Here is a 27,902-nt window from a genome sequence, read left to right as displayed (position 1 = left end):
AACCTCACAGAGCCAGTAGCAGGGCTGTCAACTCTTAGTCTACTTTCTGAGTGTCTTTATTTAGGTTACAGTGGTAGAGAGCTCAGTTAATTGCTTGGTATGTCCAATTAAAAACTTTGCACCACAACATGAGGTTGTCAGGTTATCGGTATAGCCCATATTCAACATTTTATTTAATTAAAATATCATTTTTTAAAATCTTTTATTGACCCTTGTAAAGTTTAATTTGGAAACAACTGTGCTGTGTGTATATAATGTCTTCATTTTGACCATGTTTTCCTCCATCAGATATTTTAGCAATTTCCTGTTTGCTTCAGCAGTTGTGTCTTCTTAGTTATTATGGCATTACATATTAAATTAGTGCATTTAAGTCAGAGTTTGTCACCTGCAGTTAGAAAGTGAAACGATAACTGACCTTCATGTTTATTTGGCAGCAACCTCTCACTTCTGTCATGTCATTGTTGACATGACTCTGCCAATCACTCCCACATCATCTAGCTGGTAATGGAACAACCCTGCTTTCTTATAGTATATCACATACAATTTAAGTTAGCGGTTGAGGATAATTTGTCTCGCTGCAGCCCAGATTTTCCAAACCCAGTCCAAGATGTCTAAGATTCAAACTGGCAACTTAGTCATGCTTCAGACTGCAGCCACCTGTATGTCTCAAAGAACACTGTCCTACATGTTCAAGCCATGACGTGACATCATTTGCCCGAGTCTGCAATAAATGCCTTTGGAGTCGACTTTATGAGCCAACGCAGCAGTTATCTTTCCTCATTACTGTAAAACCCATGACCCTCTTCTCCACCTTCAGCACACTGCCCAAAGCATGTTACTCAGTCTAAATCAATTGGACCTATATATCTGCAGACATGATGTCGATACTGAACAATTCTGCAAAGGCCAACATGATCAATGAAGATCTTTTTGTCTACCACTTTGGTCCTGACTGACATCCTGTACCTCAGGAAAGCTAAAGACATTTACTACTATTACTATTAGCTTGAGATGAACCTTGTGTTTGGTGCTAATTAGAAAATTAGCATGCTGACACACTGAGAGGGTGAACATGGTTGACATTAAACCAGCTAAACACCAGCATGTTGTCTTTGTGAGCATGTTAGCCTGCTGATGTTAGGATTTAGCTCAAAGCACTGCTGTGCCTAAGTACAGAGTAAAATAGCTGTTAGCATGGCCACAAATTTAGAACTGGTCTTTAAAATCTGATGAGATTGGCTCCCAAATCATCTGTGCCTCAGTGAGAAATGCAAAGAAGCCTTCTGGGTCTGTGTTAGTCAAACTTGCAGTTAATTTTGGACCCAAGTCAACTCAGATTTTAAGATTTGTGGTTTAGGCAACCAAAGATTCAAACACCCCCAAAATTATTGCGGTGGTTGTTTGTGTATTGATGAAGGGCTGGTTAAGACCTTTCAACATTTCAGTGGCCTGCATCCTCAGCTTCTGTGCCTGGTCCAACCTCCTCACATTGATCTTTACGCCTTCCATATGGATCATCCAGGGCACCGAGTTCAGGCTGTGTCTCATAAAGCCAGCTCAGGCCTGAGGGATGCGGTTGATGGGCGGCTGTAGGAGGGCTGAGTCTGGTCTCTAATGAGCTTCCTCCTGTTTGAAGTCCACAACTGATATCTAAACCTTGTTAGTCACCCCCAGAAGTGGGCACGAAAGCACGCAGGAGAGCTAACAATAGCATCTGACAATGGAAAAAAAAAAGAAGCACTTTCTTTATTTGCAGCATGTGTCAGTGCTTACCACACAGCACAAGCCAAAAGCAGCCTTTCACATCTGGGATGCAGTCCCACCACGTTTGTGTCCTTTCCTATTCAGGAATGTCAAAGGTTCTGTGAAGTTCATTGGGTACAGAAAGGCACTTACACTGCCACTACATAGGGGATGAATCCAAACTGAAGGGCATGAGTGTAAAAATTGTACATCCTTTGGATAAATCCATCCAACCTGTAACGTTTGAGTTGTTATATAAACATTAGAAATGCTAATCTGCATGAAACTTCTCATCATACCCTAAAACAGGCTTTTAAATGTGCTGTGCGCAAACATTTTTCTCTCCAAATTAAGACCACATTTTCCATAAATGTTGTTGCTTCCTGTCCTTTCGTGTTTCTCCTCCCCATTCCTGGCATTGCTCCATTAATGCAAGAGGAAGGAGAAGAGCTGATACAACAATATGTTTTAAATCCAAGAGAGATAATCTCAAGATAAAAGCCCGGTAGTTACAATAACAGAGAAATTAAGTTTTGTATTGCTGACAACAAAGGTTCTTATAACAGATTCTCCATCATCTCCATCAAAATGAATGCAGAGTTGAGGTTTAGATCTTAAATTCAACCATAAGCAACTTAAATGTACAATATCTTGTGGATACTGAGGCACAATATAGGATGATTCCTTTGTTGCATAATGACAGAAAACATATGCTACTGCCCTGATCTCTGTCCATAAACCGTACAGTGGATGCACAGAGAAAGTAACAGGCGCTCCAGAAGTTTCTCTGACATTTTATTTTCCCCCTGACACTGTGAGCCCAGCTGCTGAAGTCCAGTGCAAAGATGTCACACAACCACAACATTTTTCCTACGTGGGCGTGCAGAGAGTAGAAATGAAAGAGTGAGCGGTCACTTAGTAAGGAGCAGAAAAAGTCCCTCCACTGTTTACCTCCAGGAGAAAAGTCCCACTAGCTTGGACAGTTTTAGTTTGTCTTCCTCTTTTTCTTTTTCTTGAGAATGGCAAAAGGAGGATGTGGGTTTTTTGACTTGAAAAGACAGTGACATTATTTTTAAACTGTAGCATCCAGATCATCACTCCTGTTTTTTGCTTATTCAGCAAACTGTACTCCACAAGTCAGCCTCCTGTCCAGCGTCATCACGTGCGCACGCACAGATGCTTTTCAGCCAACTTGAACTCGACAACCTAAACTTTTTTCCTCTTTTTTTTTTTAAATTAAAACATTCATGTCAGAGGCTGAAACTTTGGTGCCGTTCACCCCATTGGAAAATAAAACTGAATATTTTGTCCTCAATTACACCATCTCGCAAACTAGGCAAAAATAAAGACAGCAATAAAAGCTTAAACTGTAAAGTAAACGCAGATGCAAGCGTATTATTATTATTATTATTGTTGTTATTATTGGTGTTCTACTTTCTTTCTAACGCAATGGGGAAACGGATACAGGCCAGTATCCAAGTATACTTCAAATAGGTCTTTATGAATAGCAAATAGTGCCAAAAGCTGGTTCCACTTACTTATCAAGCACAAAATACAGGTCAAAGGCGCCCTGACAGGAACTCTCCTCCTCCTCCTCGTCCTGCAGCTCCGGCTCGGCTCTTGCGGATGGAGAAGAGAGCAAAAATAATCCGAACAAAACCAGAACAAGACGCATGTTCAACAAAAATCTCGCCATAATTTCTCCTCGTGAAAGAAAAAAAAAGTTAATTCCTTTGTGGATAAAAAGGAAAAAAACCCCAAAGTACTTTAGTGGCTTCTTACATCCCAGAGACGGTTGTAAAAATAAAGAGAGGCAGAGATGCAACAAAGACAAAAGAGAGGATGCAGGCGATGCTCCCGCGTCTCTTTTGTTTTGCGCTCAGTTTACAATCACGACCACCCGCATCCCGATCAGAGCGCCAGTGGAGAGATGCTTTCTCTCAAAGGGAATGATTAAAAAACAAAAAAAACAAAACATAAATGTTTCGGTTTGGTTCAGAATCCACATGCAGTTGGCATGAAAAAAAATGTTTTAAAACTTTGCAGAAACAAATCCAAAGGCAGAGAAAGGATAAAATGATGAAATGGGTGGTTCGCTAAAAAGAAAAAAAATGGATAAAAGTTTCCTGTCAAAGTGTCAAAACTAGTTTAAGTCTGAGAAAGCCAAATGAAACTGGGTAATGCAGAGCAGGGTTGGCGCTGGAGGAACTGGGAGCCCAGGGGACAGACTTGGCTGAAATGGAACAGGTTTCATATTTCATCCTGAGGAGGAGAGAGAAAGAGGAAAAAATGGGTCAAGATCCCATTTTGCGCCTCCCTCACGTGGAACACTGGCGCATTTTGCGGGGAATCGGAGCAGCCTGTAATGTGTGTGTGTGTGTGTGTGTGTGTGTGTGTGTGTGTGTGTGTGTGTGTGTGTGTGTGTTGGGGGACTACAAGCTTATTGGCGCATTTACAGGATACAACAAGTATACACAACTCATGGTCATCAAACACATGGAGGGGATCCACCGCTGCGACGTGCTGTAATTATAAAGGCTGGAGGTGTGTGTGTGCACACCATTACCTGGCTTGTTTACAGTGATCGCCTGTGATCTTAATCCCACTAAAATCTGAACTACTTATAAAGTTATAACAGGTATAAAATTATACAGATGAAGATGTTTAGAACATCCCTGATTGTTGGTGATGGCTGCAGCAAGAGGACATCTTCAGTAGTCTTTTTGTTGTTAGAGTCCGCCATTCCCACTCACAACAGCGTTCAAGTTGCCCTCACATGCGCATTGCTGTTTGTAATTTAAGCCTTATTTTAATCATCCACGGCCACATCACAGCTTCAGTAAGTTTCTTCTAATGCACATAAAACATTTCCTGCTGCTATGGCTTTAAATGGCTTTATAGTATTCTACTTTAAAGTGAAATATGAAGCAGCTTTTAGTGTACAGCCAAGTAAATGCAGTGTACTTTAACCAGAGGTTAGTGATCATTCACTAAAAAACAAAAAAAAAAACACATCTCCAAAACAAGACATTGTCATTTTCAGCATTTTTGGCTGTGGATCACAGCAGAACAGGCCTAGTTTGAATGTAAAATGATAACAAATAAAGTGCTGGTTAACAGTAGTGATAGGTTTCAGAATGTAAATTGTTTGTATATTTTATAGCCAGAAAAAAGAAGCCCTGTTATTTTTTGGCTCTACCTACTGACCTTTCCTCCTCCAGAGGCAATCTACTGGGAAATATTTATCCAACTGTCCTGTAATCTGCTGTCCTGTCACTTCAACACAAACCAGACAGACAGATTTCTAAACAGGGAGAAGCAGCCAGACTTGTTCACCCGATGGATCCTGTTGTGGAGTTTTAAGCTTTAGACCCCCACTCACCCTTACAGTGCCCCTTAACCCTCTGACCCCTGTTTAAAGTCTCACTTGTTGATGTGTGCTGACTTATCGCCCACTAAACTGATCCCTTCTAATCCTTGCACTTTGCAAACGAAAGTCCAGTTCCTCCCAGAGCCCTGCTCCTCCGCACATCCACTCATAGTTTTACACCCACTTATATGCACATATTCAATACACTCATTAACGCTCAACACACTATATATAACAATGACAAATAAAACCAATCCTAGATTTAGATTTAGAACAATGTGTTATTCAGACTCTATTTTAGTCTTTGCTTTATGAAGCAGAGTCCAGCCCCCCTCAGAAAGGAAGGAGAAATTATTTTGGGTTAAGTTTTGTGCCTCAAGCCACTCACTTACCCACTCACCATAACAATCCCAAGTGCACCACAGAACACTTCACATCATGTTTTTATATATAAAATTAATGGATGGATGTACCCTAACATGAAATAATTTTTTTCTTTCATTCAATTATTTTTCTTTATTTATTTTCATAATTGTTCCTGAATATGATGAAATTGAAATTGAAAGATAATTTGATCCCCTGTTCGTGCACAAAAAACCTGTTTTGTGTTTATTTATTTTATACTGCGACCACATGGCAAGTCCTTGATAGATGAGAATGAAATTATTCAGAGAGGATTGTTGGTCTGATCAACATGTTGCCATAATTCAAGACCAAAACCGCTGAAACCACCAAAGCGGTAACCCATCAAAGACTCATTCCTGCTGTATTTGACATAATTGCCCTTAAATACAGTGTAATCTTCAAATTGTACTGATGATTCTGTTGGTACCATGACTTTGTCTGTTGTTATACAGAAGAAAAAGTCCTTATTTTTGCTTCACTGTTGGTGAACTAACACTATCATATCATTTAACCGAGTGCTGAAGAACTGACAGTTGTGTGTTATGATGCACTTGGTTCTGTATCAAATTAAGAAGGGGCTGCCAGCACTTCACCGTAGACGTGACTCAGATAAATAATTCTTTTTTGATGATAACAACACATTTTTTTTGTATGATGCCTCCTCTGTAAAACATGACCGACACACTTGTTCTGTGTTTCAGTTGTGTTTTTTATTGTGTCTCACCACTGGAATTGATAAAACCCAAGTAGGTCCACATGGCATGACTCTCACTGCATAATGGATACACAGCATTTCCCACACACAATAAGGACATCACATGATTTCACATGATGACATGATTTTCTTATCAGAGCATCAAGTGCACTACTTTACAGAGGTCCAAATTCCAAATATTCAACATAACAAATGAAGAGCAAACTTACTTTGAAAGCATTTTTTGTGTGTTTACTTAATTTGTTTCTTCTCTTTTGCACGACTTCTCAAAAATTGAATTTTTGAAAGTTGTTTGGATATTGCAACTTATCTTTGACACAGACTTATATGTATCCACATCACATCAGAATCACATCAGCTTTTCATTCATTCTGAAAACCTTCAGCAGCCAGAGTAACATTCGACAGAAATAAAAACTGTAAGTAAATCCTGTTCAGCCTTTGCGCTACATAACAGGCTGAAAAGGCTTAGGTATTGAGAAAATGAATAACAGATTACATTTTGTACTTAACCTACATTCTTCACTTCTTAGACAAGTCTAGATTCTAAATCTTGTAACCATTTGGCTGTCAAAGCAAAAGTGGCTGTTGAAATCTCAGTTCAGGACACGGTTTACTTCTGGCCTGCCATGTGCTTGTTTAAGATGCCCTTGGCAGTCTCAAGGGCAGCATCAGCTGAGACAGGTATGTGAGGTGCGATGCCAGCTCCCTCCCATGCTGGCCCGGCAGTAGTGTCAGAGTGCACGGTGGGGATGCTGAGGAAGATGTCGGTCTCACCAACACGGAAGGTCTTGGGTGGGTGGGAGGCCCCGGCAGTTGTCTCTCCAATAATCATAGCGCGGCCAAGCTTCTTCATGATGTAAACAAACTCCTCAGCAGCACCGGCAGTTGCTCCACTGGTCAGGATAATCAGGCTCTTCTTGGAGCCATACCTTGTGCCTGAGGAAAAAGATAAGATGAAGGTAGAACAAGGTTAAAAATGTGAGGTGGGCGAGCTAGAGTAAAGAAAAGGGTGAAGGGTCAGAGCATAACTGTGGCATCATCCATGAATTAACTAAAAACATGGAAACTTCTATGTTGTTGTATTTGTAAACCCGCAGCAATTGATTTTTGGCTGCTTGAGGCCAGCAGAACAAAGATCCAAACACATACACATCACCTTTTAAGTTGAAATGCCAAACATTTAAACATTTACACATTTGCTAATTTACACATCCAGCAGCTACAAAGCAGAGTTAGCATTCACTTAGAGTTGTGTTTCTGGCCACCTGGTGAATTTGAGTCCAAAATAACTTCCCCTGTAGCTCTGTTTTTGGTTTACACCAGTGTCTGTATGTGTACATAGCTGCTAATTATGTCACTGTGATCCCCACCTAGTTGCTAACTTTGTTGCTAACAGGAATCACTTTATACAAGGAGTATAATACATTGACTTGATCGGCAAAAAGAAAAAAAAGTACCAGTGAGTTCAGATAGGGCCCGGAGCTCTGTGGTGGTGCCAGATGATCTGTCATACAGCTTGTCCAGCACAATCTCCTTGTCAGCATCAAAGAAGTAAGAGCAGAAGCCTGCAATGGCTGTTGTTGGGCCACCAAGGTTGTTCCTGCAAATACAGTTACAAAAAATAGAAAGGCTTGACTCATGAAAATGTATTTATGCATTTAATTAAATGATCTTTTATGAACTTTTACGTTTATGCAGGCATTGATAAACCTATCTCATCTTGTCTCGGGTGCTAAAGAAATTATGGTACATTCAAATTTCTTTGTTGAGCAATTAATCAGCAAAATTATCCTGACAAGGTTTGTCTTCACAGATTCAGTTAGTCTCATAGGCCTGATAGTGGTCCTGGTTCTCATGAAATCAATACTAAACGTTTGCAGACTAAGTCCTCTAAATTTGGACACAGACTGATGAGCTTTATCAGCTTTAGCGGATGAAATGTATTCCAAAGTGGACACAGAGTTTTGAATAGAAGCTCTGACTTGTGAGCAGGATTACAAACCTGAGGTCGATGATCAAGGCATCAGTGTTGACAACTTTGTTCCAGACATGCTCAACAATAATCTGAGCGATGGCCTTGACCTCCTCAAAGTCTCCGAACATGTCAAAACGGAGGTAGCCGATGTTGTTCTCAAACACGTTGGTGTGGAAGGAGACTTTGATCAACTCAATATACATCTCTGGAGAATAATTCTGGCAACAAAGACAAGCAGAGACTAGATTCAAATTTGCTTTGAATTTATGTTATTATATTTTTATCCAAACTAAATACTTCAATAATATTTTTTTTAATCAAATTTTCATCAAATTCCTTTTTCTTCATACATTTTATCCCCTTAAGTGTAAAATCATTTGGGTTCATTTGACTTTAACAAGTAAAAGACATTTTGCCTCTTCTACTGTTTATCTTCTCATTTTGAATACTAGTGTCATTTTAAGCTCTCTAAGCAGAAAAAAAAATCTCCACTAAACTGTTTTTGTCCCTGACAAATCAATTGTAAAACCAAAAACATACCTTTGTTTTAACCTTAAGCGTTGACAATGACAAATATTTTCACAACCAAAGACCAATAATCTTATTATATAAGGGTCTCACCATAGGTGGCAGGGCTGGGGTATTGCTGGAAGTCTTCAGGCTCTTGTCCCCAGAAATTGTGTTCAGGTCAGCAGACAGCTTTGCCTCCAGACTGTCCTTGGAGACAACCATGCTGTACTCGCCACTTGCCAGGAGCCCTTTCAACTTTTCTGCAACATTAGCACCGATATCTTCAAAGGCATAGTTGTCAGCAATCAGGGTGGCTGATTCCTCAATGATGGCTGGAACCTGGGCACGGAGGTTGACAATCTTGATGGCGGTAGCAAGGGCATCCTCAGCATTGACCTCTACATCAGGGGTCACACCCACAACCTCCCAGGTGGAGCCAGTGATGGGATTGATGGACTTTGCAGTTGGCACGGTAACGTAGAAGTCGGTGTCTCCCACTTTGATTTTATCGACCTTCACCGAGCCCCCGGCAGTCTTCTCACCCACAATAGTGGCCCTCTTCAGGTTCTGGAGGCAGTATGCAACATCCTCAGCAATGCCCTTGGTGTTTTTGCTGGAGAGGATAATGAGGGGTTTGGTGACGCCGTATCTCTCCCCCAGCAGTGTGGACATAGAAAACAGCTTAGTGGTGGTGTTTGAGGGGCGGTCAAATATGGTGTCAATGTGGATTTGAGGCTCGGTTTCGGTGAAATAAGACACAATGTAGGGGATTCCTGTGATGTCACCACTGCCGGTGTAACGCAAGTCAAAGATCAGAGCTGAAGTTGGAAGGATTTTATTCCAGACCAGATCTAGGAGCAAAGGGCCAACCTTTTCAGCGACCTCTTCCCCGAGAATGTGGTCGATCCTCAGGTAGCCAATGTTGCCCTCTAGGATGTCGAGCTTGATGGAGGTCTGGAGGACGGCAACGAGCTGCTCAGGGGGCAAGGGAGGCATCTTCGGGGCAACCACAGGGACGTAGTTTGGCTCAAAGGAGACCGTCAGACGTGGGTCACTGACCGTGGTCTGGACTCCAGAACTGAGGACATTAGCCAAGGATTCGCCGTCTGGGATGTTGAGAACCTCTGTGTTGCTGCTGGCTGCTTCAATTGCCTCCTTCATCCCTACCAGCTTCTCTGGTGAGCAGTAATTGTCCATGACGATTTTTGCCATATCAACAATGAGGCTGGGGGGAAATGAGGCATGAACAAAGAAAATATTTCCCAACACCAGCAGAGATGCTACCAGAAAGAGAGCCCTTGCCATTTTTGTCAGTTTAGTTTAGTTCAACTAAGTAAAGAAAAAATAGCTGCTGAAGAGTCGAACCTCCTTCTCCAAAGAGGTTCTTTGTCAAATGGCACTGTTTTGGCTGCAAGGTTTCTGTTAACACACACACATAAGAGGATTTACCCCACAATAAACCTCTAATCGTATTATCCTGAGTGCTTCTGTAAGGTAATAACAACCTAGCCAAGTAGGTGTAGTTACAAGAAGGCGTTGCCAAAGATACAAATCTTAAATTTACTCAAGGTATTTTGTAGACCTATTTAAAGCTACCTGTGTCAAATAAGGCAAGCTTTGTGAATGACAAATATCTAAAAAGGGATTAAGGGTGGTGGAAAATATTCATCCTGATAGGTTAAGTCACTGTCACAGTCACTTTTTACTAATCCCTTTGGCGTCAGTATATATAATTAGAAGTCATAGAATTTTCATTTTTGTAAATGAAAGCTCAAGAAATATTGAAATACAGCATGTGATTGACATATAATTCAACACAAACTGTGTGGCCTGCTCAGTGATTTATTTGAGGTGAGGAATATTCATTTTAATATCAGGAAAAGAAATTAGAAGCAATTTAAATTTGTATTGTTTCATAAAGGGTATGCATTTAACAATAGCTTTCTTCAGTCGGTGGTTCTTGTCCTCTTTCTGAGGTGGTATGGAAGTGAACAGCAACATTCAGGTTTAGTTTGTTTGGTGCTTGCTCCCTCTACTGGTTAAGTGTTGTAGTTAAGGAACAGAAAAGTTTTGTTTATTAATTATGGCAAGCTGAAAAGCACAGTGCAGAGCAAAAGGGCAAACAGTGACCCACAAATAATTTGGGTTCCACATGACAGTAATAACCAATCAAGAAATTTAACATATCTACATACATTTACATAATGATCATGCAATTATTCGTGCATAAAGAACACAACATTTAGCTCAATACATGGCATTTAAAATATAGTGAAAGGGACCTGCACAGAAAATAATGAAAGAAAAAAAGAAAAAGGCAACTATACATGAATGTGAATAAAATATACAGGTGATGGTTTATAAGGTTATCATATAAATAACAAAGTGCAATGTAGTTATATTTTAAAAAACACTGATGTTTTGTGAGTTATTAATTTGGAAGTTATAATATTTACTCAGTTCACACTGAAATTAGGCAATTGTAATGTTAAGCGGTTATCAGACATTAAATCCTATTTACTGCTTTTAATGCCAAGGTAGATAAGTAGATTTAAGGTTTGATCCTATCCACTACTAATAAGTTCCCTCCTGTAAGGAGATGTACACTGAATCCACACCCATTCATTGCAAGTCTCTCTAGATGAAGGCATCAGCTGAACTCTTAAAATATAAAAGTAAGTTTCATAGTGGAGACAGCTGGCTGTTCTTGGGTTCAGGGAGATTATACAAGTGCAGATACAACTTGAATAAAATCCACATTTTACATTAAAGCTACTAATGCTAACCTTACAAGGATTATTTTCTCTCCTAATATATTCTTGTGAAAAGGCATCTGAAACAGTACATACTCCGTGGCAGTAAACCTCGAAACCAAAACCAGAATAATGAAATTTATCTTGTGATGACATGTGACAAGGAGACCTCTCCAGTTACATTTCTTGAAAAATAGCTAATGGATACATTGCGGCCTTTAAATGAAGGATTAACACACAAAAAACATTATTTAATTATTAAGCATCATTACAGGACGAGGCTGCTTCATATACTGTTGCTTTGGTCAGTGGGTCACATGACTGGTTTATGTGTAAAATTGACTACAAGGCCTCTAACATGCAGCTCTTCATTAGTGGGCTTTTTGGGGTTGAAATGGAGGCTAAACACAGGACAAGTAATCATTTTTAGAGGAACTGAGAATACAACATGAGGAGCTATTTTCTTTGCTCACTCTTCAACAGCTTTGCTTCTGTAAGTGTCTGTGCGACATGAAGGGCATCGCTTGCATGAGCAATAACATGAGGCTCAACTCCTGAAACACTCCACACTTTACCAGTGATGGCACTCAAAACAGCTTGGTTAGGGATGGAAGCGTACAGGACGCTGTCCCTGATTTGGTAGGTTCCACTTGACAGAGACCCTCCAATTGTTGGCTCTCCAATGATTGTAGCCCTGTTTAGGTCCTTCAATGTGCGGGTGAACACCTCGGCTGCTGACCCAGTCATGTGACTGGTGAGGATGTAGACGTCCTTGGAGGACCCATACCTTTGACCCCTGACCTGAGGCAATGTCATGATCTCTGTCATGGCGGTTGAGGTGCTGTCATAAACAGTGTAAAGATGCCGCAAAGGTTCAGCATCAAAGAAATAGGTGCACAGAAGGGGAATTGCTGTTGAATAACCACCAGTGTTGTACCTCATGTCAATTATGAGGGCATCTGTGTTCACTATCTTGCTCCACACTGATTTTATTAGCTGTGGGCCAATGGCTTTTAACACCTCTATATCTGCCATCATGTCAAATCTCAGATAGCCAACATTACCTGGCAGAAGCTCAGTTTTAAACAAAGCGTCAATTATATATCCCACTTCTTCTGCTGTAGGGATCTTTGCAATGTCGTGAAGTGACTCAGGCTCAACATCACAATGGAAGACATGGAGGCGGTGATCACCTGAAGCCTCTTGGAGGTCTGCTGTCAATTGGGATGCCAAAGATTCAAAGTCAACCGCTGACCGGTACAGTCCCTCGGCCCATTTGCTCAACAGTATCTTACCAACCTTTAGGGCGACTTCATGGATTGCATAATGTTTTTCTAGCAGTTCCCCGGTTCCCTCTATGAGTGACCTGAGCCCTTGATGAAAATCTGTGATCTCATGAACGTGATCCACAGCTTCCTCGGCTAGCACAATGGCATCAGGGACTACACCACCTCCCAGCCAGCATTCCCCATTGTTATCTATAAAGTTTATGAAAGGAACAATGATGGCAAGGTCTGTCCCTTCTATTTGAAACATCTTTGAGTGCATTAGGGTACCAGATGTAATTTCCCCAATGACTGTGCCACGGTGTAGGGACTGTATCAGGTAAGCAAACTCTTCACCAACGCTTGCTGTATAGTAGCTGGTCAACAAGTAAACCCCACGTTTGGAGCCATAAGTCAGCCCTGTAATTTGGGGAAGCGAGCCATGTTCCGTTGTTGTGTTCTGAATTCTGTCATATACAGTAAAAAAATGATGCTTCTGCGAAGTGTCCTGCAGATAAGACAGTATAAAGGCTAGAGAGGCAGACCATCCACCAGTGTTATAGCGTAGATCAATAATCAGGTTATTAGTGTCTTTTAGGGGCTCCCACACCTTTTTAGCCATGACCTTTTCTAGTTTAGTCAGTGCAGATAACTCAAGAAACTTGTCAAAGCGGAGATAGCCAGTATTGCCTGGGAGAATTTCCACTTTAAATGTTGTATCAACCAGTGCCCTCAATAATTCTGGATCATCAGGAACTTTGTAAAGCTCAGGGTCCTCCTCCACAATGGCAGAATTGTTTTGCATATATTTGATGATCAGTCGCGGATCCTCAGAAACAGTCTGGAGATCCTGGTTGAGTCTGACTGCCAGATCCTCCTCAGATGTGACAGAAAATAAGTCTGTAGATTTCAGATGTTGAAGTAGAGCTGGAACTCTGTCAGTGAAAGCATACCACCTCCCAATTATGTTGGAGATACTTTGCAAAACTTTTGGAATGGCACTCCTTACAGCCAGAAGGGATTTTGCTTTTGTGATAGCTTCCTTTGCGATGACGTTGACTGTTGGGGAAACACCACTTACCTCCCAGCTCTGGCCTGTGATTGGACTGACAGATCTTGCCACAGGAACTGTTATGTAGAAATCTGATTCTCCAATCCTAATCTTTCGGACTTTTACTGACCCACCAGCAGACCTTTCTCCAACAATGATGGCCCTCTTTAGGTTTTTTAGAGTATATGCCACTGCCTCAGCAGCCCCCATGGTACGCTTACTGGTCAAAATAATCACATCTTTCTTCTTTCCATACCTTTCTCCCTTTATTGATGGTGTAGTCCACAGCTCTCTGGTTGTATTTGAGGGCCTGTCATATACAGTGTCAATATGAATGAGGGGCTCAGGGTCAGAGAAATAGGAGATTATAAAGGGAACTCCAGACAGTTGTCCAGCTGTGCTGTACCTCAGGTCAAAAATTAGTGAGGAAGTGTGAGCAACTTTGTCCCAGATGTTGTCCCTCAGCAGTGAGCCAAGCTTTGCAGCTGTTTCCTCCCCGATGATCCGATCTATCCGCAGATAGCCAACGTTGTTTTCCAGGATATCCAGCTTGACAGAGTTCCTCACCAGCCGGATCAGTTGTTCTATGGGGAGAGATGGCAGCATTGGTGGCATCACTGGGACGAAATTGGGCTCGTATGACACGGTCAACCGTGGATCATTCAATGCTCCTTGTACTCCAACTGTGAGCACAGCTGCCAGGGTCTTCCTGTCTGAAATCTGCAGGATTTCTCCACTGTTGATTGCTTGCTGGATGGCCTCCTGCATCCCAACCAGGTTCTCAGGGAAGCAGTAGTTTTCCAGCAGAATCTTGGCCATTTCTAATACCAAGGCGGGCTGGAATGATGAGTTGGCAGAGAAAGTGCACAGGAGAATCATCAATAGCAGTAGTGGTGTGTGTGGCGCCATCACCATTGTCTTCATCATTACTCATGGAAAGAGAACTACTCTGTCTTCCCTTTCACTCTTGTGTTAGTTCATTTGTCTGTGTTGAGAGACGGTGGTTTTTGTAGGAGGGAACATTGTCATAGTGATAGGTTTTTTTGGAGAACAACGACATCAACATAAGAGGCTTTTGTTCCCAATAAACCTTTAATCGCATTATCTGTGGTGCATCAGCCAGCCGACAATAGCAGGCACAATAAAAAATGGCAAATGGGAGATATGCAGTTTCGTACCTTTTCTCACAGAAACACAATACATGTTTGGGTACTCCCTTTAATGTTCTTAAATTTGCTTTGTCTTTGCCGAAGGCACCTAGTGTAACTGACACAATTTACTAATACTTAGTAAAGTTACACTGTAGGCTTGTTTGGCCTTGAATTACAGTCTGCATCATTTACCAAATTCCCCAGAGATTATAACATACCACCTGGAATTTCTTTTTAAAGAGAAAATGGGTAAGGGACAGGTAAGAAATATCTTGAGGGTGGACAGCTGGGTGCAAAAGCCAGATCAGAAACTCTCACTGTCTTTTCCCCCTCCCTCTCATTCTCTCTCCCTTGTTATGAAAGCTTATGGTGGTGTATTTTGGTGCCAGTGGTAGCTTTACGGGTCATGTCTGGGTCACTTCACTGGTGACATGATTACACAGTTTGTGGACACATGGCAAAGCCGTCTTAAAAACACATGCAGGATCAGAATGGTGAAAAAATACACCCACGCTTTGGTTATAGGTACAAAAGGTTGATTGGAAAGTTTTTTATCTGGGCCGAGCTTACGTCTCTCTTGCTATTGCCTTGCTTTACAGTATTGTTTTTCTTGGTTAGTTTTTTTTTTTTTTTTTTTTTAATCAGAGGTGACATTTTCATAGTGTAAAAATGAAAGTATCATGAAAAATGTTGTGAATAATGATTTCAGTGCAGGACCTTGTAAGACCCTGATCCAGACATTTTTGTGCTCGGCTAATCTTAACGTCTTAACTTTTAATGCCGCCCCCACACATTACACAACTCAATCCCCTCTCTGCCAATTCCCAGGATGCTAATCAAGACTTTTGAAACACTGAGTTCTGTCACACTTTGTCCTCATGTGTCAAATTTAAGAACTGCTTGGGAATCCCTAAATGCTAACTTGCTTAAAATACAATTGCAACTTAAAATTCATGTGTGAAATGTAAATTGTACAAATATTCTCGGAAGACAAGACTGCTCTAGAAGCTTATAAATTCTCATTGATTAACTACAGCTATATATATGTAGTAAACAGCCCAGTAAGCTATTTAGCCTGCTTAGATATCAACATAAAGACTATGTTCATGAATTAATAAATACATGCTTGACAAGAGTTAACACAACAGTCGGCTGTTTTAGCTAAAAAACAAGCCTGCCACCAAACAGCAGACAGAGGCATTGGCAACTTGCTGATGAATATATTGGGACATTTAGCAGAGACAAATATTTCAGGAGTTGATAGAAATAAAAACAGACCCAAAACCAGTATGAATACTGAACTTACATTCACCAACAAATATCAGTGTCCTGTTTATGACTTGCTGTGCTGCCCTCTAGTGACCAAATTAAATTGTCAGTCACTGGAGGTGAAAGGTTTAACTCATTCTTCACATTATTATGTGGTAAAAACATTTAAAATGGCTTGGTTTTCACATGCTGTTGATGACCACTGGAAGAACATCTTATGGGGCAAAGGTCAGCTGAGCCAATTATTTTCTTGGCATGCCAAAGACATTAAAATGGAGAATGCTTTCCTTGTTATTTGTACTATTTTGAGGCACAAGCAATTTGAGGTCACCCAGGACGTACATGAACTTGTCCCCAGCTCTGATAAGGTTGTGTCACTGACTTCGAGTAGTTACACAGCCAACACTTCGCAATAAGATGAAAAAGACTTGGACTGGCGGTTGACTTTGCCATAGTTTTATTTTCCTTTTTACCTAGTATTTCACTTATATTTTAGCAAAAGATTTAGAAGATATGGACTACGTACATGTTGTTTCCTTCATGTGAAAACTGTGATTTGATTGTCCTCTAACACAAACAACAGCAGTTACAATATTACATGTTCCTGCCATGTGGGGAAATTCACAGGTCACATCCTTAACTGCGTGTTAAATACTGTTACTGTGACGAGGAGAGTCTGGTATGTCTGTTACTGGTATGCTTCGATGAGTCAATAACCTATACAGTCATTTAAGTTGAAAGATTTGTTGCAAATAATTATTTAATCCAAAAATATGTTGAAAAGTTGTATTTGGTGAGCGATCTATTATTGAGTTTCATGTCTCTTTGTACACTACTGCATAATAACCACCAGAGGTTAAAAGGATAGGAACAGAAAAAGTCACGCCAAAACATTATGAAATGCAGTAAATGCAGGATGAGCTGTATAGATGATCTTAGTAAGTAAAATTAATTTCACTTTGTGACACAGAATATCCCCAAGATTTTTATTTATTCATTTCAAGGTTGGAAAGCCTCAAAACCAAAATGTAGACATCGTGAGACATAAAGTACAGTAAAAACTTTCCACTTTAAGTTAAATGGATTGAGCTATTTTAGCATCAGCAGCTCTTACAAACAGGCAGATTATATTATAGATTTGGCAAATGTAGTGAAAATGTATGGTTAAACTGTTTCCACCAAATTTGGAATAACTTTCATTAAAAAATGTCAGCCTTGTATAGATTAATACAGACCTTGCAGTCATGTCATGTGTAGTCGTTTTCTACAGCTGCCCTGCATAGCAATATAGAGCTTTCTAGGCTGATGATAGAAGCAACAGCAGCAATGTAGCATGCATAAACTAAGCTGACCATTGTATAAGCTGAGCCTTCTGTACAAATCTGTGTGGCAGTAATTTGCAAACTGCAACAAAATATATATTAACATAAACAAATGACACTAGAAATAGTAATGTACAGATTTACATTATGTCTAGCACATTAGCAGATGAATAGCTGTGATTAAATGCCATGCTATTAAATGTCAACTGGTCAATGTTTCCTTTAGGTTTTCTGGTTCTAAATAGGATTTCGGCACAGGCATAGACACTGGAAAACAGAAAAAGAGGTATAATTGACCTCTTGGTGGTTCTTCTGTTATGCTGCATTTAAGTTCTTTCACTATTTTGGAGTTTTGGAATAGCATAAACTGTAAATGCTACTTAGCGTTATTTCATGGCTACAGTTTAAAATATATGTACCATATATTTAATTTCAACAAAGCACCTTCATTCTATTTTTTTGTTGTACAACTTATCACCTGTGAACATCAGATTGACTTGAATAAAATGTAGCATTAGAACCATTAGAATCATCTGTGCTACCACCAAAGCAAACTGACCATCTTCAACTACCTGCAGCCACACTCTGCCACCTTCATCTCCTCATACAGGTATCTTATAGTCAGACGTCCGTTCTCCCGATACATGACTGTGATGGGGTCCAATTTGATGGGGACGCAGCATGCCATGTTGGCCTTCTTGGGGTCCCTGATGTTGATTAGTGTCTGGATGAGGGCGTGTTTGGACGGGGTGGATTCATCTGTGAGCGGGTGGTAACACATGCCTCGACATTCGAAGGCGTCATATTCTGGAGGCGCCACAATCCAGCTGTCCCAGCCGATGTCTTTAAAGTTGACCTTGAGTGAGGTCCGCCGGCAGTATTCCCTCTCTGCCTTTCTTTTGTTCCTCCGTGGATGCTGAGATTCTGGGATTTCATTTGGAAGTTGCACTCCTCTGTTCCAGTCGGCACCCGAGTGTAAGATGGTTTCTTCTTCATGGAGGATCATCTCTCTTAACTCCTTCTTTGTCTCCCTCCTCCTGCCTCCCACGTCGTTTGAGAAGACTATTAAAGCTGCAGAAGTGTTATCTCCAACAGACACGCTCAAATTTAAACAGCCTGCTCTTTCCTCTCCGCTATCAGAAGCCCCACAGTCCTTCTTGTCCACCACTACATCAAAAACAGTTGCTCCATTTCCTGACTTGATCCAGCTCTGAATAGCCGTGGTCACATCAAATGTCGTCCACATACTCTGAGAGCCTGTCACCTCTTTGCCAATCAGTAGTTGGGTTGTGGATGTCAAATCATTGTGATCCACTTCATAAACTTTGACTGTGGCCTTGAAACTGTGGGAGGTCAGGCTTGACCTGACATCTGGGAAGAAGAAGAGCTGCAGTTCAGCCGTGGTGATCTTTTCATGGTTGGGGATGCTGAAGTTGAACTGCAGACTGTGTTTTGACTTTGTGCCATTTGTCAGTAAGAGAGCGATATCTGTTGTACAGATACAAAGAGATTAGAGAGTTTATCTGTAAAAGCAGCTAACATGCACTACACTGTATAACATACACTTACATACATTGAAGTCAAACTGAACTTAGAAATCAGTGTGCAGTATATCTCTTGTCATGATGGACACTAACCCATTGCTTTGTGACTCCACCTGTAGTCTGTACATTTGTTACTCTATGTCGAGTAATGTAAAAGGTGCTGACTCACATTTTTCTTTCTATAATGAATGACAAAAACAACACTGGCCAATCTGGAGCTGCCAAGCACATGTTGAAATAACATGAACCAAGAGCAACTTCTTGTTGATGGGTCCCCCAAATGCTGAACTTTGTAAAGGGCACATTTCTTCAATCACTAACAATACACATGCTATGTGGGCTTGTTGAACAAGTGGCAAAAACAATCTTATATCAGTGTTTGTGGGATATACATAGCTGTGACATGCTCCAGTTGGTAGCACTCGATGGAAATTGACGGTGTGTCCCCCTAGCAACACTAGCCATTAAATCATTAAATGTCAAACGCTGCCATAGGAAACTCCAGGCCTGAAGCTTAGACACTGTCTTCACCATGTCCACAAACAGTTTACATTTTAGTTAAAATTTTATTACATAAAGAATGAGGAGAATTCAAATTTAAGTTCAACTTTAATGTAATGAGAGTGAATCACTATTCTGTATGTTTCTGTTTGGCCATTTGTGGGAAAGATTTAAGAATCAAAAAGGTTGAGAACCACTGCTTTAGAGCTTTATGTGTGAATTACCTGGGAATATCTCTCACCCTTCAACTAGACAGAAAATTATCTTGCTACTCTCTTGACAAGTTAAATACTTTTCACATACCTTGGACAGTGAAACTTCGTATGACATCAGACTGAGGGATTGCCGAGCTGTCCGAGGCGTACTTGTTGTAGAGCTCCATCATGAACTGAGGAGGGTAGATCTTGCTGTGTTCCTGAGGAACATCTGACAGGTTGAGTTTCCTCAAAAAGCCTTCCTTTATGGTTCCCAGGAGGTTCTCCATCCTCGAGTCTGTATCTTCCTCCTCCAGAAGGTCCTCCTCTGACATCTGGGAGTAGAATCCATCAAGGTCATCGTTTTGGATGTCATTATTGAGAGGTTTACAGGTACAGGAGCCAGTAGAAACCACCAGACTCAAACACACCTGCAACAGAAATGCTCTGGAGCTCAGCATTTTGAAATTATATCCTTTCCAAGCCACTGACCTGGCACAAACTTTACCTTCTTCCCAGCTTGAAAACAGACTTTGTGGTGGCAAGGTTTGAAAATGGAGATCCCCCATGCAGAGACCACAGTCCTGATCTCCGCTCCCATGCTCCCAGAGTAAACAGGGGGACTTGTGTCAACCAAAATAGTAGCTTGGCCATGCTTATCACCGTCATTGATGCCTTCTTTTAAGCTTTGTTATCATTAGAGGGCTGACTGCTAATGAAGACACTGTAAACACTTTACGGCGATAATGAGGGAAGCAATGGAAAATGTGAGGTTACTGACAAGCAGACATTTCCATAAAATGGCTTTTCCCAGCTTTAGGGTGAAAATGTTGTTGGCCAGTGGAAACAAAACTGCTTGAAAAAAGAAAAAAACACAAACAAACACAAAAACAGAACACTGCATTCTTTACCACCGTTATTACTAATGTTTCTTCCAGTCTTTTTTTTTTTTTTTTTTTAGCTTTCATCCAACCACTGCACATGGAAGACCACACACTTTTAATAGCACTGATGGGGAAGATAATTTTATTATTATTATTACTTTATTAAACCCAGATTGTCAAAGGATATAATCCCATAAACCTCTGTAATCAGCTACACAGAGCAGTCATCAATGCAACAAGGAGCACTGTAACTTGAACACTACGTATCTAATTTCACACACTATAGTCATTTACCTTAAAGCGTAAGTGTACCTTAAAGGTGCTGGTGTCCCAAGCGATGATAGTGAGACATCACTTTCACCACTATCATCACACCTTTAAGGTATGCTTACCTTAAAGGTGCTTTCAGCAGAGAGCAGTCATCACCCAGCATCAACAATGTTCTGTAATGTGAATTGGCAGCACAACAAACCAACACTGCATCCTGATAGAGCATAAAAATACAAAACCACAAATGTAAACCTGCTGGTGGCACTATGAGAAGAGACAGGGGATGGCCACAGTCAATCCCTTTTTTTTCTGTACTGCACTTCCCACCCAGTCAAGTAGTGAGGGTGGTATGCTCCCATGTTTCTCCTACAGTGGATACAGCTGACTTTATGTAGGCCAATTCCTTTTAGTGTTCTGTTCATCCATGGTGGCATTCACTAACTACCAAGTTCTTCTGTTTATTCCAAGCAAACAAGAAACACAGGATACATCACTTCCTGTGTACTTTAGGCATAGAACAACCAGTCGCAAAGCATTTGGACCTCCACATGGAAAAATGTTCATGAACTGATGCAGACTGATAGTTAGAATCTTTAAAATCTGACAGGCATGAGAGGCAAAATTATTTCTATACAAAGACATGAAGGTGGTGGCCCTCACCACCACATCCTGAAAGTCCTAGATGGATGACGGGATAGCGGGAGTCTACCCCAGGTTCCTGTGGGGATTTTGAGTCCAAACCACAAGCCAATGTGTCTGGGGACGTTGGCCTGAGTCCGGCCTATCTTGGAATTTCTGTCTTTCACCCATGAAGTCAGTCAGTACTTGGTTCATGCCACGTTTCATAAAAATGCTTTCATTATGGCTGTGCTTTCATGGAGTCAATCAGTGATGAAAGGCAACGACAAAATCTGCTGGCATGGATACAGTAAATAATGTAGGCATACAGGATGAAAACAAACACAGCAGGGAGAACTGCTTTGTTTTGAAACTGTGGTCATCTCATTACTGGATTGAGAAATATGTAGTAAAAATCACTTAAATTCAGTTAAGGTTTGGCCAATACACTATGGTGTTTGATGACTGATATTGATATTTGTTGAGGAAAGCAGCGGCCAGTGTGCCAGTGTTTTTTCCCTATATTAAAGGTTTTTCTGTTTTCAGGTCCCAAGTGTTTCCTCCAGGATATATTTCATATCAGGATGTAAAAGGCTTTGCAAGTAACTTATTCCACAAAATAGTTGTACTTAGATTTAGTCCTTTTCTCTCAAAGAAGAAACATATTCAGGGAACTTGACACATATAACTGTCCAAAATCTGTTATTTAATAAAACAACAAAACAAAAGCAAGATTAGCACAATACATCACTGTAATCTACTGTATTGTTATCTAATGTAAATGTATGGTTGATATTATAATATTATTGTATGTTATATTGATATACAGTAAGTTACGGTAAGGTATATGTCAAATGTACACATCTATGTCTATGCTTATATACTTTTTAAAAATAAAACCTAAGCCAACAGTATTTTTGGCTGTATGTACAATTCAGTTTATTTCTATACCACAAATACATTATGTCTGTGGTTTGTTAAAGCACACATCAAATTATTCAAATGCACTTTTAACCATTCAGTTAGAGGGTTAGATATATTTATCCCTTTTTAATTACTATGGAAATCTTTTATCATACTGTACATATAACAAACTGTACATGTCTTATTGAATAAACAGTATATATGTATTAGGGAAAAATAGCCACTGGAAATACTTTTAAGTTCTTGATTTGTTAATTATGAAGTACCTTCAACTTTTCCAAAATGCACAGCAGGGGGCAGCAGCACACCATTTTCTTCTCTATGCTGTAGTAGAAACATGCAACACAATGCTTCTGTTCCCAGTGACAAAATACACACATTATATACAAGATATAAACAAATGACTACTGAAATATATTTCAAAGAAGCTACTACCCCTCATGCATGAATAACATTTCTTGCTAATATATGGGAGGTGTTCAATGACATCAGTGTGTCACTTAAAGGGACACCACTACAAAAACTACCATTTAGTTTGTGTTAGTAGCTGCATTTGGTTAATTGGTGGAATGTAAATGTTCTGCCATTCTACCTGTGTCCAAAACCCTCCTGAGTCCATGTGCAGTTCATCAGTTTGTCCATATGTCTGTGCTGAATGTGAAAGATGGCAAGCAGCACAGGATACTGTTCTCAAAGGGTTTTCAGGCACTGAGCTCATCAAAAGCAAGCCTAAAGGGCTGTATAGGTTTCTCTCACAGAGCTGTAGTCAAGTGGAGACTGAGAAGATGCCAAAACCAGGTCCAGTTCAGTCCAGACTGAGACCAGAGCAAATCAAGTGCTTTCCAAAATCAAAACAGGCATAAATCACTTTATAAATCTTTCCAAATGTAAAATGGAAGCAAAAACAAAAAAGGAAAAAAAAAACAGCTGAAAGGAATCAATGGAAATTTACCTGCAGGAGCTCTGAATGAAACCCAACATCCAGCTATTTTTGAAGAAGGGGAAAAATAAATGAATGTGGACCAAACGCAAAAAGACTATTAAAACTGTTAGATAAGTGGGAAAACCTAAACGTCAAACAAACAATTCCAAGATCTCAGAAAAAAAGGTATTCAGAAGGAAACTTGGGAAGTGCAGCCCTGACAGTCATATCATTTTAGTTCCAGTTTCTCTCAGTTGTCCTGGTGTGTTTCACCACAATTGTCCTTTAATCGAAAAAGTGTCTTCCTGCTGTATGCTCAATCTACAGTTACGTCCTTCTGACTGTTTTTCAGATCCAACAGTTGCAGTTCTGGAGGCTCCCGTGGCTCCAGCCCTATCGACAGGCACAGGTATCCACAGACATGCCAGGGTAAACCTTGAGAACCATATTCCTGTTTGGGTCGAGGAAAAGGACGCTGAGAGGACTCATCTTCTCTGGAACGCAGCACGGTTCAGGGACACCGGGGACGATTCCCACAGCTCTGACAATGCTCTGGATGGTGGCGTGATTGGAGGGCCGCACCACCTGAAGAGGCAAGTGACAGCAACAGGCATTTTTATTAAAGCAACACAACATAAACTGTATGATAATACAGGTAGAAAACATTTTTAACAGTTTAACTACTGCATGAAAAAAACTGATAAATGTTCCTGAGGTGCAAAAGCACAAACATCAAACCTGATCTACGATGCAGCATTTTCTGTTGTGTACTTTTAATATTTCCAGTTTTCCTTTCTTTTGACTTTTGGTTTAAGGGCTTTTATTAACAGATGAAATCATCATCACCATTTTAGTTTTTGTCGAATGTGTAGTGTGTAAATCACATGGTTAGTGCTTTGATTGCAGGCTTCTCCTGTCCACATATCGATCGCCTGTTGTTCCTGATAGTTAGGCCAGCATCTTGCATGGTAGTTCACTGCTGTCACTGTGAGAGTGTGTGTGTCTGTGTGTGTGGATGGGTGAATTGTAAAGCAGTCCTTACATTTGACTTACAGTCCTTTTATTTTACTTTGTTTTAATCCACAACTGCAGAAGTCTTAAAGTAAAGACTTCTTTTATAAATACTGCCAGGTTGTGTACATCAGTACCACAATGTGAAACTTAGGCCAGCAAATATCTACTAACGTCAAGTATACTGAACATAAATCCAGAAGTAAAAGTTAAGCGTTTGTCTGGCTAACCTTAGGGATGGGGAACCCACAGGTCCCGGCGCAGTAGTAGGCATCAAATGCCTTTGGCGCCAAAACCCACTCGCTCCAGCCGATGTCAGCGAAGTCTACCCTGAGGTACCTCCTGGAGCAAACCCTCGGCTCGCTCCACTGTCTCCTCCTGGCCTTCTTCATCGTCCTCTCATCGAAGCTCAGCACCTGTGGCTTATTCAGGCCCTCGCTGCTCTCCTGACCCTGCTTCCTTCCTGGTTTGACCGCTGCTTTGGCTTTAGCTGGGAAATATGTGTTCTGCCACAGTTCCTGATTCTTCAAGGTGTTGAACTGGACTTGTGGGATATCATTTGTGTGGATCTGGAGATGAAGCTCTCTCCGGATCCTTGAGGCTGAGGCTGAGGAGGATGCATCGTCCCCTACAGGGAAAGGCCCATACCGCTGGAGTGACATAGCCACGCTGTTTGGCTCATCTATAGCTCGATCGTCAGCGTATACCAGAATATACGGCAGGTTGGCTGGAGAGAGGCGCTCTTGTCCGTAGGGGCTCCTCCGAGGCGCCCCAAACTCCATATCAAACTCCACCGTTACCACCAGCTCTTTGACATCCCTGGAATGTTTCACTACCGCAGTTACATCCCTCGATTGCCAAGAGCCTTTCTTGAAAGGAGTCAGAGTTATGTTTCCCAGCAGTGTTGCAAAAGCTGAGTTTGGAGATGATCCATGGAAGAGGAGCTGTGGAGAAGAAGGATGGGGATGCTGGAGGACGCCGGATGGGTGGCGGGGCCTTCGGAAACGCCACGGTCGCTGGTGGTGGCGGGGCCGCTTGTAGAGGAAGTGAAAAGATGCGAAGAGGATGAGCTCTGAGTCTTGGATGGAGGACAGGTTGAACTGGTACACTTCCTTGCCATGTGAAACTCCTGGGGGATTTGAAAAGAAATTAGAAGAAGAATGAAGGATGACAAGAAAAAAAGATATTCAAGTTGTAAAACATCTGAGAAAATTAAAAAACCCTGTATTTTCATTCTATCTTCCACATTTTTTTAATGTCTAATGGCTTTTTAAAAAGGACTCATCAGTAGCGATGTGCCATACAGATGTTTTGTCAAACAGATGCTGAAGCAGTTTGAAATGAACAATAACAAAGACGACTGAAGGGATCAAGTTGCTGCCTTGAACAGTTGTCCCCTCTTCTTTTTTCTCCTTCGTCATCTCATTCTGACACGTTTGACTGACATGAATAACAGCATCCAATACATCTTCCGCAAAATGTTTCTCAACACATCTGACTGACATCAGCAGAAGCAGCAGCAGCAGCAGCATGGAAAATGTGAAGTGCAGCACAGTGAAGTGCCTCCCTCACGCATGACCAAAAACCTCATCCTAGGTTGCTCTACTCTTGAAGTTGAACCTTGTCTCCCACACTTCCAGCCTGAAAGACAAACACCGGATCAGTCCAGTAGGTCTGTAGTAGGCATATGGAAATGCTTATAGGAGAAGGAGGTCCTCTGAGGCTTTTCGCTGTGCAGCCAGTGTCTGGGTGTGATAATAGGCTCTTGTCTAACACCTAGGCTGTTACAGCTACCGGGGAAATAACAGTGCTTGAGACTTAAAGTCCCCCAGTTCAGTAAATCACAGCAGTGACGGAGCATGGAGGTGAAGATGTTTAGCCCAAAGGAAAGTCAGAGCTGCCGTGTGACTGACAAAGCACCTGCATTTAGGATGTCCCACTGATAAAATAATAAAGTCCAGATATTTTTAGAGTGGACTTCTCAAGTTTAATTTGAATTTCTGCCTTTTTTCCCCCTGTATTTTCAGTTTGTACATGGTTGATCTGTAGTGAACCGTGCAACAAAAATTATACAGTTATATTTAAGTTATAAGTTATATTTAAAAGCTTTTTATGGGGTAAAGAAGAAAAATAGTTATACTAATTAATTTTGTATTATTTAAAATTTGCTTCTGAACTCCTTGTGATGTATTAAAATGACCAGAAACTGTACTGAACTGGTTGATTGATTAAATTATTATGATTTCAGTATCACAAAGGAATATAAAAAAACTTTATTTTATTATTTTAAAAATCTGACAAATGCTTAGTCCGTGTAACAAAATGCCCAATGTGCACAATATTCGTTAGTTTAAAAAAATAAAGGTAATCTGAAGATACCTGAAGGGTTTTTATTTAAACAGAGAGTAGTGACAATTGTTAACCATTATGGTCTCTACCTAACCCCAGGATAAACCGGCTTTGTTCAGTCTGATAACACAGTTCATGGAAGAAATGAACTCGTGTGGTCACTCACTCGGGACAGCTTTAAAACTTCTCACGGTGTTTCCGTCCCTCTGGCTCTGCGGCTCTTTACTGTACTTCTCGTACACTTTGAACATGTTGATGGAGACCATGTCCCGGTTTGCGCTTTCGTGCGCCAAGACGCGCTGATATACAGGCGCTGCGACATCGGCACCTTGACGCACGACTTCACCAAAATCCTCAGATACGAGTTTACCCCAGCTGGACTCCAGAATCAAAAACAAATGCAGCAAGTGAACAAACCGTCTCGCCATGGCTGAAGTCCAGGGAAACAGTCCCATTCAAAAGAAACTTGGTGAAACTTTTATGTGTGTTCTGGAAAATTTTTAAAGAATCAAAGAAACGCTCCCTTTTCTGTTTCTCCTCGGTTGATGCCCACCCAGCCTCTAAGCCGTTATCCAGGTAATCCGTGTCAGACCCGCACTCCACGGTTCACGGTCTACAGCTGTTTCTACAATGGGAGCAGAGGGGAAGGACGCATGCATGAAGCGCTCCTGCTGGATGACAGATGGTGACGCCTCGGAGCGCACAGCCAACGAGAGCCAAGCAGCCTTTATAGATCAGCTGCTTACGAGTATTGATAAAAGCCAATGTTTGGATCAGAGGAGCTTCCTATGAGAGTAATAGCTTTTACTGTAAATATATTTACAGTAAGAGTTACATATGCAATATAAATGTACTCCATCACTGAGAGGAATGTGAGGGGGTCAGGTGTGTCTACAAATCATTCATTTTTTGTGGAGCAGTTTATTCTCCAGTGACAGCGGAGTATGTAAAAGTGGATGGTTTCATGCAGCTAAAAAGCTAACAGCTTCCTCATTTTGTTCACAGAAGTTCCATCAAAAAATGTACACAAATACTTTGCTGCCCTTATTGTTTTTAAATTGAACATTAAAAAAATGAACAGTGGAACACCAACACTCTCCCTGTGTTTATATGTGAGTGCTAACTGGAGTTAACTAAGTTTGGTTGTTAAAAAG

At 40.9% G+C, this 27,902-nt stretch overlaps 5 protein-coding genes across 5 annotated transcripts in view; all 5 read right to left on the bottom strand.

Annotated features, from left to right (window-relative positions):
* Nucleotides 1–3,578, bottom strand: part of antxr1c (ANTXR cell adhesion molecule 1c) — a 36,851-nt gene extending 33,273 nt beyond the window's left edge. Inside the window, exon 1 of the mRNA XM_041029281.1 lies at nucleotides 3,282–3,578. Coding sequence (XP_040885215.1) covers nucleotides 3,282–3,439 — 158 coding nt within the window. The 5' untranslated portion in view covers nucleotides 3,440–3,578. The remainder of the gene's footprint in view (nucleotides 1–3,281) is intronic.
* Nucleotides 3,579–6,845: 3,267 nt separating this feature from the next.
* Nucleotides 6,846–10,031, bottom strand: LOC121175439 (retinol-binding protein 3-like). Its single transcript, XM_041029205.1, has 4 exons — nucleotides 8,832–10,031; nucleotides 8,238–8,428; nucleotides 7,693–7,835; nucleotides 6,846–7,171 (listed from the first exon to the last, which is right to left on the bottom strand). Exons 1-4 carry the CDS (start codon nucleotides 10,023–10,025, stop codon nucleotides 6,846–6,848), a joined length of 1,854 nt encoding a protein of 617 aa, XP_040885139.1. The 5' UTR covers nucleotides 10,026–10,031.
* Nucleotides 10,032–11,929: 1,898 nt separating this feature from the next.
* Nucleotides 11,930–14,713, bottom strand: LOC121175617 (retinol-binding protein 3-like). Its single transcript, XM_041029422.1, has one exon. The coding sequence runs from the start codon at nucleotides 14,711–14,713 to the stop codon at nucleotides 11,930–11,932; it is 2,784 nt and encodes a 927-aa protein (XP_040885356.1).
* Nucleotides 14,714–17,220: 2,507 nt separating this feature from the next.
* gdf2 (growth differentiation factor 2) lies at nucleotides 17,221–20,328 on the bottom strand. Its single transcript, XM_041067438.1, has 2 exons — nucleotides 19,880–20,328; nucleotides 17,221–19,019 (listed from the first exon to the last, which is right to left on the bottom strand). Exons 1-2 carry the CDS (start codon nucleotides 20,229–20,231, stop codon nucleotides 18,100–18,102), a joined length of 1,272 nt encoding a protein of 423 aa, XP_040923372.1. The 5' UTR covers nucleotides 20,232–20,328; the 3' UTR covers nucleotides 17,221–18,099.
* A 1,924-nt stretch (nucleotides 20,329–22,252) lies between these two features.
* Nucleotides 22,253–27,353, bottom strand: gdf10b (growth differentiation factor 10b). The gene is made up of 3 exons (XM_041067269.1): nucleotides 26,915–27,353; nucleotides 24,630–25,528; nucleotides 22,253–23,973 (listed from the first exon to the last, which is right to left on the bottom strand). Exons 1-3 carry the CDS (start codon nucleotides 27,201–27,203, stop codon nucleotides 23,782–23,784), a joined length of 1,380 nt encoding a protein of 459 aa, XP_040923203.1. The 5' UTR covers nucleotides 27,204–27,353; the 3' UTR covers nucleotides 22,253–23,781.
* Nucleotides 27,354–27,902: the final 549 nt, after the last annotated feature.

The sequence above is a fragment of the Toxotes jaculatrix genome, chromosome 21, assembly GCF_017976425.1.
Source record: "Toxotes jaculatrix isolate fToxJac2 chromosome 21, fToxJac2.pri, whole genome shotgun sequence".
NCBI lineage: Eukaryota > Metazoa > Chordata > Actinopteri > Toxotidae > Toxotes > Toxotes jaculatrix.
Note: the sequence above shows the minus strand (reverse complement) of the source record. Positions and strands in the feature narration are given on the sequence as shown.